The 11062-nt window shown below is 42.7% G+C and overlaps 1 protein-coding gene and 1 long non-coding RNA gene across 2 annotated transcripts in view; one reads left to right on the forward strand and one right to left on the reverse strand.

Annotated features, from left to right (window-relative positions):
* Nucleotides 1–502: 502 nt before the first annotated feature.
* slc35b3 (solute carrier family 35 member B3) lies at nt 503–7591 on the reverse strand. The gene is made up of 10 exons (XM_035654604.1): nt 7351–7591; nt 6035–6271; nt 5586–5707; nt 5192–5346; nt 3588–3695; nt 3368–3465; nt 3054–3146; nt 2560–2671; nt 2268–2337; nt 503–1157 (listed from the first exon to the last, which is right to left on the reverse strand). The coding sequence occupies exons 2-10, from the start codon at nt 6248–6250 to the stop codon at nt 1007–1009; spliced, it is 1125 nt and encodes a 374-aa protein (XP_035510497.1). The 5' UTR covers nt 6251–6271; nt 7351–7591; the 3' UTR covers nt 503–1006.
* A 3-nt stretch (nt 7592–7594) lies between these two features.
* The window catches only part of LOC118322797, a 17984-nt gene continuing 14516 nt past the window's right edge, over nt 7595–11062 (forward strand). The window contains exon 1 of the long non-coding RNA XR_004796467.1: nt 7595–7800. This is a non-coding gene — a long non-coding RNA (uncharacterized LOC118322797). The remainder of the gene's footprint in view (nt 7801–11062) is intronic.

The raw sequence follows: 11062 nt of genomic DNA on the forward strand, positions 1-11062 counted from the left end.
TTTAGGACTCCTAATCAAACATGCCTAAGGCCACTGGATGGATAAACACACACACGCACACACACACAGAGTTTTGGCCCAATTTCAGCTCTTCTCTCAAGCGGTGCAAAGGGGTAGAATAAGGGTTGGCTGATGACACATACATACACACACACAAAAAACACTGGACTTTCAGAGAAATGTTTGTTTTAATGTAAAAAGAGTGGTACCCTTTCACCCAAACACATGGTTAGCAAATTATGGCAGTGGATATTTTTAATGTATCGATGATCCCACATTTGTCATGTAACAGGGCACCGTCAGATATAAATTACCAATAAACTATGAAAAAAAGCCACTTTTATCAAGACAATGATTATGTAAAACAAAATTTTGTTCTGGCTTCCTGGCACATGCAGGGGCAGATATGCCTTTTTTAATTTTGTCTAGTAGGGTGGGGGACAAACATTCATCTTCAGACATGGCAGGTTCACATGTCGCTCTGTGCTCTTTTGTTCCAACATTTTACTTTTTTCCAACCACTCAAGGGTTTAAGTGTGTGAGTCCTTTCCAGTGCAAAACTGTGCAATTTGGTTAGCTAAGGCGCTGGCTTCCCTTTAGAGAGTCTTAATAGTCCTCAGTGTTGTCCTCCATGTTGGGAATGTTTCTGTGGGGCTCTGAAGCATTGCTTTAAAAAAAAAAGCACCCACTAGCCTTGATCCCCTTGTAGAAAGTAGTTACAGTTCCTTCAGTTTGCTGCAGAGAGTTTGAGTAATTTCTGGTTCTACACCAGTGGCATACTGGTATATATATCACCAATCGTACTTTAATCATGTGTCAGCTGTTTTTGAGGCTGATTGGTGGTCAAACTCTGTACAACCATCCTTGGCTCAATGTTGGTGGTGATTAGGCTCATAGCTCAGGGCAGGTGCTTCAGCATATCTCCTGAACCAGGTGGGCCAAGAATATATGTGAACAGACGTACAGTCTGCCAGCGCAGGATTTCCACTACGCCTGTTGGTGCCTTTTATACGTTTTGTGAGAGAAATCGCACTTTCTTTCCTGTCAGCAGCCAGCTCCTGAGGTCCTTGATGGAAGGAAGCTTCATTTTCTCTCTGTTTTTACTGTAAACATTCAAGAAGATGCCGAAGAGCACCAGAAGGCCGCCCCAGATGTACCTGCGGAGGGAGAGATGGATAGGTTAGATACCTTTCAGGGCGGCGGAACTGATGTGAGCAGGGAAGATGCTAATTAATTAAAGAGTGGGATGCTTGGTTTCTACAAGCAACACAGCAAAGGCAGTTCAGTAGAAGACTGCTAGCAGATAAACAGCTTCAAACAATTCAGGTTTCCATAAATATTGGCTTTGTTCAACTTTCATGAAGAAGGAAATGCTTTTAGCACATTTGTTAGATCTCTTTTTAGATTTGTTAGTTTTGAAAATAAATCAGTTGGGCATCTATGCAGATGCTCCAATATAGGTTGGGAGAGATCACTGCATGCTTTGATGAGTATAGAAATGATGTGAATCATATGCAACGACCTTGAGAACACCTATGGGAGATTTTGGACAGATGTGTTAGACAGTGCTCTCAAAACACCAAATGACGAAATATTTTTTTGGAAGAATCGTGTTCCATTCCTCCAGTAAAGCACCACATACATCCATCCGTATGATCTATGCCAGAGAGCACTAAGTGGCGACTCATGGTGGCCCAACACCATGCTAAGACACAGGTTGGTTTTCTATTTAATTTGTATATTTTACTGATAATGTCCAGTTTTCTAATAAAAGGTTAATAAGATGAATTTGGTGTTTGGTCAAACTAGCTGTGTAGTGATAATACTGTACAAATACTGACAATAAAATCTTTTGTTTTAAAATGTGTAAATTGCAGTGAGGAAAGGGACTGAGTCCAGCAACGGTGGAGGGCACACACCAGCTGGAGGGAGAATGAAGTTGGCCATAAAGATACAAAAAAAGTTTTATCTTGAGTGCAGTGTGTGTGTGTATGCATGTCGAAAGTCACGGTGGAGAAATGGAGCAGGAGAGGTACAGCAGAAAATGAGACCCCTTCTGACAGCACAGAGGAGTCGGAGGGTGAGCAAGAGTGAAGGACAAGGAGAAAGAGCAGAGGAGTAGTCAAGGTCTGAAAATGGACTGAGGACATGAAAACTATAGGGGCAGGGGAGCCAAAACGAAGCCGGATTAGTTAAAGGGGAGGTCAGAGTAGACTTGCTTTAAACTAGAAGAAAAGTGATCGAAGTCAAAAGGTGACGGTACTTACTGAAAAGTGAAAGGCTTTGCGAAGAACATGAAGGAAAGTATGATAGTCATGGCCTTTCTCCCAGTGGTCACTGCAGAGGTGAAAAACACATTGGTGGTTTCACTTTACAAATAGTAAAAAAAAATCTGTTCAAAGAGACATTTATAGTCTACAGCTGCGTAATATACAGTTTTTTTAAAAAGATATTGTGAATTATGACAATTTTCTGTCTAAACTCAAATTACAAATCAATTACTAGTCATATTCTGTCTGAATTAAGAGAAGAGACGTTCTGGAAAACTGTTGCTCTGACCTGTCACTGCAACCAGGGCACCAAAGAGCTTGATCAAGGCCAGCACGAAGGAGATGCCAAAATAACCCGTAAGAGAGAAGAAGAATGCATAACCATATGTCTTCACAGGATGCTAGACGGGAGGAGAGGATAAAAGATTTATTAAAAATTTGAACACAGAAACATTACTGAAAAGCGTATCCCCCTGATGCTGCAATAACACCAGGACTTACAAAAGCAAATAAAGCGCGTACCGTAAGCCATTTAATCACCTTACGAGTATATACAGTTTAAATTAAAAAGCCGCAGCCCTTCACATTTCAGGAAATTATTATTATACTATACACAATAACTAATTAATCTGCATTTCTTAAAAAAGAAGATTTGACCTCGGCAACGTGTTTGCAACTGAAAGTTGAATATACATACAATAAACAACATCTGTGATAATAAACTGTGGGCAGCCACATAAAGTGCCACGGGTATCTAGTCTTACTGTCTTAAGGTATACTCACCTCTGAGCAGAATGCCACTGCTGGCCCCAGTCCGCCCACACAGAGCAGGCCTGTCAGTATGTAGACAAACCCGATGGAGTACGAGTACAGCACCTGTCAACACAACCCCAGTCAGTAACTTCACACACAGGATAACAACAACTGTCACAATTATCAAAGCCTAAACATAGCAGTCTGGTTTTGATGACACAATCAGGCAGATCTACATGTTCTGCACTCGCCCCCAATACTGTGTGAACAGCTGTATTTGCCAGTAGATTTACATACTTTATTAGCTCTTATCATTTTTTTTCCGGGTTAGATAAGAAAGGTACCATTTCAGAGTTGGAGCCGTTATGGAGTTTCATGGCTTTCTCCTGCACGTTACCAATGGCGGCGTCTGCACACAGTGCCAGGGAGATGAGGAGAACACCTGTATGCCCCCCCCCCACACACACACATACACACACACACAAGACAAGGAGAACACAGAATAAAGGCGTGGTTTCATTGCGGTATTAGAGCATTTCTGCTGTTGAGTCCACAAGAAATTACCTGTGACGTTGAAACTGGGGGCCACTTTGCTGTCAGCTAGCGTAAACCAGATGAGTCCCAGACTCATACAGAGAGCAGCAGACACATCAGCCAGATTATAGCGTTTACCTGGAGCACAAACACAGAGCACTGTTTCATTCTGAATGTCTATGGGCAATTCTGAAATCAGAACTCAATCAGAAATCTAGACTTCTCAAATCTCCAAAATCCCATTTTGACTTCCTTTACAAAAGGAACACAAACAACAAGTGTTAGAGAATAAACCAGCACGAAATCTAAACTGAAATGTGTGTAACTGGTAAAACTTTCCGAAACATTTTGCAACATCACAAACACAGAGAAACCATACTGAGACATTGCACAGGCAGAGAGTGCTTCCCCTCGAGTGCATCTTGCAAAGAAATCTTCCAAAGATGACCCACCTCTTTTTAAATAAAAGAAGTTGACATTGGACTCAGGTAAAAATGTAACTAAAAGTTTTTACAATGGGTATTCTTGACAATTCAAAGTTTCTGAGGTTGTGCACGTAACAATGCACCAAAAAAAAAAAAAAAAGGCTGTGTGAAAAAGCAAAAGTTGGAGAAAAAAACAACAGGATGAAGGAGCCTTCCAAAAACAGGCTGACGGATAGATGCCTAAAGGTTGACAAGGGGACGCAGCATCAGGTCGGCCGTGGTCGGCTTTGATTCCCCGACTCGCCTTTGAAGGGCCTCACATCAGATGCAACCCCACACCCCTCCCTTCATCCATCCATCCATCCATCCCTCTCTCCAACTTTCTTTCCTCTTTGCATTCTAAGTGAACAAATTCTGTTTTCCACTCGACCCCTTGAGGGACCATGGTCTTCACATCTACCCATCCAGGGAGAGAGACAGAGAAAGAGAGGGGCAAAGGAAGGCAAAAAATACACAAAACCTGTCTGACGTTGAGGACATAGAACCTTGAGAAGGCCGGTGTGAGGATGAAAGGACAGACAGAACCAAGAGCGGGGAAAAACGGTGAGTACTGCCGACTGAGCCCTGACAACTGAAAACAACAGACTTAGATAAAAAGAAGATACCGAATGTTGAAAGGTGGACTTCGCTTCAAAAGGAAACATGTAAGATGACTGAAATAAGGTGTAAAATGTTATAATGTTTACCCCTCCTAATTGATGACTACGGTTAAATCGTTTTAAGTTTAATAAGGAAAAGCTGAATTAAAAATGCTGATGGTTTTGTTGAGATTTTTTTTTATTGTGAGAGAAAAATCCACTTCCTGGTGTTTTGAACTGCTCAAGGCACAATCCTCATCTTTTAGGCCATACCTATTTGGGATGAATACACATGTATAATTTAAGAGCTTGCCTTAATGAAGAAAAGTTGAAAAGGGGTGTTAACTAATTACAATTAAAAATGTAGGTTGGGGGATTTTCCAGTAAACTTAGCCCACAACTGAGGTGTGAAATGCAGATCAAATAAAGTCATTAAGAGAAGACAGAGGATTAAAGACAGTGCTGCAATACTCACAGCTACTGAGCAGCCCATATTAATCACACAATACAAATCAAAAAGTAAATATGTAGTTGCATCTGTAAGGTCTATGTATAAATACATATAGCTTACCTTGTATAAACACTCCTCCAATCATGACTGGGATAAGTTTACAACACTTGAAGATGACCTGTGTGGGATAGTTCAAGTAGCCCAGAGAGGTATTGGACAGGCCCATAGTGCCCACTGTTAGAAATGCTATGATCATATATGTCTTCCCTGGTATCCTGAAAGACAGAAAAATATAAAGTAGTTAAGAAAGTGATTTCCATGATTAACTGCTGTGTCGCTTGAGAAGATTTTACAAAAAAATGTCCTCAAATATCAGCTGAAGACAGGGTATACATCTTGTAGGAATACCATCTTTAAATGTGAATTATAATATAACTAAAACATGTTAAAAAACTGTTGCAAATGAGTATCAGAGCTTATAAAAAGAGTTGTATGGGACCAGGAGATTATTTACCTTCTGCGTTTGTCCTGTGTGAGCTGAAGCTCCACTAGTCCAAACATGGAGTAGAAGCCAAACTGGACCAGAGTGAGGTACCAACCAAAAGGCTTGAATCCTTCCACAGAAAATATCAACTCCTGGGTGGAGGGACGAATAAAGAATCACTGAGCAGGTAAGGATAGTGTTCTGAAGGCCATCTTGTAATACAAACTTTCACGTCACGTACTGTCTTATATGCAAGTTACACCTAGTAAAACAACTAATAAATGCATGTGAACAAGCTTTGGAGAAGCTACATTTGCTGTTCTTTTATATCTGTACATACAAACAGACACACAAAGCCATTGCAACAAGCAGTATCCGTCCACTTTGACGAACGTCAACTGATTACTTCAAGATAATTTACCATATGTGTATGAGTGTGTTCAAGAGCATCTCTCAGATAGTCTTTCTTCCTGTGTTACCTGAAGGTATCCATAGATGAGGTAAAAGACGAAGACTCCAGCCACACAAATGAAGAACTGTGTGGGGGCACTGAAGCTGCTCAGGTTGATTCCCAGGACCCTAAGCTCCTCCACAGACTTTATGTGGGGGGACATCACCTCTGTGGACGACGGGATGGAGATTGAAATGTGTTTCCGTGAACTGTTGTAGCCCACCAGGCCATATTTGGCGCTCATTGTGTCTGTGGCTGCTGGGAGCTGTGGGGACATAAAGAGAGGTTTAGCCAATAATAATATAGGACATCATTTTCTCTTGCTGTAGTGTCAAACTCAGCCTGGAGCTTTGGTAGGAACAGAGAACAAACGCTCAGAGTGGCATTAGATCATTCTCGTTGATTAGCAATGCAGACAGATACACCTTTATATACATTACTGTAACTAACATTAGGTAAATCACCTGATATAACAAAGTGGATAAACTTGACAATAAAAGATCGATGGGACGGACTTAGGCGAGAGCTAAGCTTTCATTGTGACAGAACCATAGTGAAAAAAGTGAGACCTGTTCAACCTGTTGCACTAAAGAAAAAAAGAAAAAAAGAAAAAAAGAAAAAAAGAAAAAAGATGCTCAGCTGAAGCCACTTTCTTCCTTATTTGAATATGAAAATAGTTGTTGACTATAATGTTATGCAGAGAGGTGAATATCTTGCAAACACTGAGCCAGTCAGTCTCTGTGACACTGAAACATCACAACACGTTGACAGACGCATGCACAGACTTGCATTCATGCTCCAACACTTATATATTATTATTATATATATATATTCCTCACAGGCCTTTGTTAAGCATTCACAAGCTCTTATGTTGTTTTTCCACTCTAAAATATGTCTGATGTTGTTCTTATTTGTATCACTGATCACAGCCCCTACATAATGTGGACAGTTTATATGTTGGGGGGCAGTGTATGGATATTAGGAGACGTGAGGGGAAGATAAATGTGCTCTAATAGCCTTGATCTAAACAAAATAGATTAGTCCAAGACTCCAAACTGCTGCATCACATTCAACTCGTAGATATGAAGTAGCTCACTGATATTAAAGTGTGATATGTTTAGTAAACGTAGACAGAGAGTAACGTTAGCTAGGCTACAGGAAGCAGCCGGTTGCTAACGACTCAATCAGCGTTAGGAGCTTTCATTTGGTGGCTAAGCATTTTAAGACGAGTGCTAATCCTAACTATCAACGTCAGCTTATGAGACGACGACTGCGAGCGACTCGTTTCATCCCTGACTTTGGTTTCCAAGCCAAACAAGCGAGCTACAGTAGCAAGCTTGTTACCTTTAACAACACTTCCGGCTTTCTTTACGTTAGCTGCTCCTCTTCCTCAGAGGCGATGCCGCTGGAAATCATTTCCCCGGGCGTGGCGGCTTCATCTTCCGCACATGTCGAACGGTTTCATGGTTTTCCTTTCCGATGCCAACCATCCAAAACCCGTGTTAGCCGCTAAAAGCTGCCTGCAGGCTGCAAAGGCAGAGGCAGCCAACAACTTCCGCTCCGCTGCGACCTCTGAACTGCGATGTGATTGGTCTACACGGCCACGCGTTGTGCCAGGTGAATCATCGGTCCGGTGGAGAGCAAACATTTAATAAGGTTTTAAATGCAAAAGTAAATAAACCAACGCCACGAACAGGATGTTCACCGGACTAATGCAGTGTTTTATTGAGAGTCAGAGGGCACAGGGTAGCTACATGTCTTACCTGTGCTGAAGGATCCATCTTGAGTTACACGGTGAGTTTGCTGCTTCAGTCACCACCACCACAACAACAACAACAACGCGAGTTGTGCTGGTTTGTCCAGTTTAGCAACATAGTTCCCTCCTCCTGTGATTGGCTTCTTCAAGCACCCACCCACCTCCTGTGTGACTTATCAGACAATGTCAATTTATGGATCATATAATATTTCACTTTAGTATTAAAATAGGCAGTATTGATAATAATGTGAACTCAGATGTAAGTACATTTACTCACTTACTCAAACATCCTACTGTACACTGCTTTTCAATTTCATTTAAGGGGGCATTTTGTACTTATTATTCCACTACTTTTTAAACAACTATAGTAATTTGCAGATTGAGATTTTGAAAAACAAGCAAGCAAACAAACAGTATGTTTGTAGATGCATTGCTATAGGCCTAACCTGAGCGAACAATCTTGACCAGCTATGGAATTAAAATGCTGCTTACATGTTGATGCATCAATGACTATGTTAAATATGACTGTATAAAATATCACTGACAGTGGCCGTTCTGCTGCATAGTACATTTTACTGCTACTTCTGTACTTTTACTCAAGTACCATTTTTAATGCATGACTTTTATTTTTAATGGAGTAGTTTTTACATTGTGGTCTTGTTTGGATGTCTGAACCTCACTGATGATGTATGTGCACAGTTTGATAATAGAAATATTTTTTCATATTCATTTGCAGAAATTGGAAAGTTTCACAGTGCGTATAAAACTCTGAATTTAAAGGGTGGGGCCTATGAGCACTATTTGTGACATCACAAATACTTTAGAAGTCATTCCTGGTCCAGTATCAACTTATACAAGTGTGCTGTAGAAATTTGAGGCCACCTGTGCACATACACTGAGAATGGACTTTATAGGGAAGTACGAGACTATGATTTGCATATTCCTAAATTCTGTAATTTTTAATCAGGTAGAAAGAGTTGATGTGTTTTAACGGTTTTATTGTGGAAACTGCAATACTTTTTTGCAAAAGAAAACATATCAGACACACATTATTGTTCCTAGCAGAGTATTTTTATATGTCGTAATACATGTCTGGAGGGGATTTTTAAATTGAACAACAAAACAATATTATGATTATCATGTTCAGGTATCATCTTAATATTGTGGTAAGGTATATGCTGTAGAAAAGCTCTATCCCTATATCTTCTCCTCCAGCCTCGGTGCCCCCTTCATCTCCTCCCTCCATGCCATACCCCCATTTCTTCCAGACTCCCTCTTCTTCCCTCTTTTCCTCTCTGTCTTTCCCATTAACTCTCCTCCTCCCCCTTGCAGTCATGTCCATATATGCCCCCCCTCCTTCCCTCTCGCTACATTTCTTTCTCTCTAAATCCTTATTGCATTATTCCCTACTCTCTGGTCTTCTGTTCTGTCTTCTGGCCATCTCATATCCCTGTCTCTCCCGCTTTGGCTTCCCCAGCATAAGGCATGGAACTCTCTGTTACCCCTTCATTTCTTTCCTAGCCTTCTTTTCTCCCTGCTGTCCAATCTCAAAATCCCTCCCTCCGCCTGCCTTCTTTCTCTCTCTCTCTCCCTCTCCCTGTCCTCTTTCCCCAGCCAGAGGTTAATACACTCCAGGATGGCATTATTTCCTCCCCGGCCCTCTGACAATATAAAAATTCAGAATGGACAGCTCAATCCCTCTTCCATCTCAGATTTGATTGTAATGGTATTGCCTCCTGTCCCTGGGAGGCCCCTGCCGCCTCGCCAACCCGGCCTTTATGACACTAAATGGCCAGGCTACAATTTTTCCATCTATTCAAAAAATTCTGTTAATAACTCATTTGGAATGAGACGTCTGCACTCCCTGGGCCGTCTGCGGCCAGGTCTCTCACCCCTCTGCTCATAGGGGTCACAATATACAGAAAAAGATGCAGGGCTGAATCGCAAATGTAAAAGGTTAATTAATCTCTCTGAATTTACAATCTCCCTCCTCCATTCCCCTTGCACTCCAATTGACAGTCCCAAAGAGACAAAAATGTCATATTTACAACCTCGCATGGAGAAAGTGCTTAGCAGTTGAGCGCAGGCGCAGGCCCGTCCGACCACTTTCCCTCTCCCCGTCCAACTTTACAAGTGTACCCATTCATCACATGTGATGGATTTATGTAATAAAACCCATTTCCTTTTCCCATACGATCCTATTAAATAATAAAATAATTATTTATTGATTATTCAAAAAGGTACATATGCGCGGGTAATGGCTTTGTACCACACCACTGGACCTGCAATAAATAAAGCAGGCAGAGAGAAGGCTTGGGCGAGACAGGGAGGAATAAAGCAGAGAGAGAGAGGGGGGGGGGGGAGAAATGAAGGGATATGAAATGACTTTTGAACCAGTGAAATCTTGGATCCAATGATGCCCTTCAGCGCGATCAGGAAGGCCATGTATTCAATCTTCAGGAGCAGCGCGCGCGGGCGGCCGCCGTGGGAGTCGCCGCCCGCCCGCACTGGGCGAGGTGGACGCCGCGCCCGCCGTAGCTATCGGCAAGAAATAAAATAGAGCAACTGGGTGATGTGTCCCATTGTACAGTACTTCTTAGACATCCACACATTTGTTCTTCTATGTAGGAATAAAATAGTTTCTTATAAACAATGGGTGTTACAAAAAGATCTACTGACTTCACGATTCCCTGCACCTAGCTAACTAAAACACACATTGAGAGAAACAGGAACTACGTGCACCCATTCAGCAACACATAATCCAGTAAAAAAGTTTGAAGCCTACCTCCATACCCCTTCTTCATTAGAAACCCATCCTTACAATCTCCTGCGTTACGTGCTTACCGTCCGCGACCGTCCTAGGAACAGGCAGAGCGAGCGCCTGAGTCTGCACAGCGCACCTGAGCAGCGGGTCCACGACGCCGCTGTTTGCTCTCTGTTGGCAGCTCGTCTGCGCGCGCGACAGCGCGGCAGCCGCAGCGCCTTCCTCCGGTCGCCGGTTTCTAGGCTTGAAAGCTGGCTCAGCCGCACCACGACCGATGGCGGGCCGCGGTACCACCATTCTGTTTTGCTATTTCCGTCAGATCGTCGTCTCTCCCTGAGCGAAGCGACGACGACTCCACAATAGTACCGAAAGCATCCACTCCGGGCTGGGCGCGCGGCGCGCGGCGCGCGCGGCGGCTAGGGGAGCGGAGGCGGTCGTGGCGGTGGCGCGCGCGATAGTTAGGGTTATTCAGCGCGCGAGCGGATCAGTACTCATGATAAGAGCCCCGCGCCGATAAGCTCCGCGCCCCAGCATGG

Source organism: Morone saxatilis, unplaced genomic scaffold (assembly GCF_004916995.1).
Source record: "Morone saxatilis isolate NCDOM2014 unplaced genomic scaffold, NCSU_SB_2.0 Contig0, whole genome shotgun sequence".
NCBI lineage: Eukaryota > Metazoa > Chordata > Actinopteri > Moronidae > Morone > Morone saxatilis.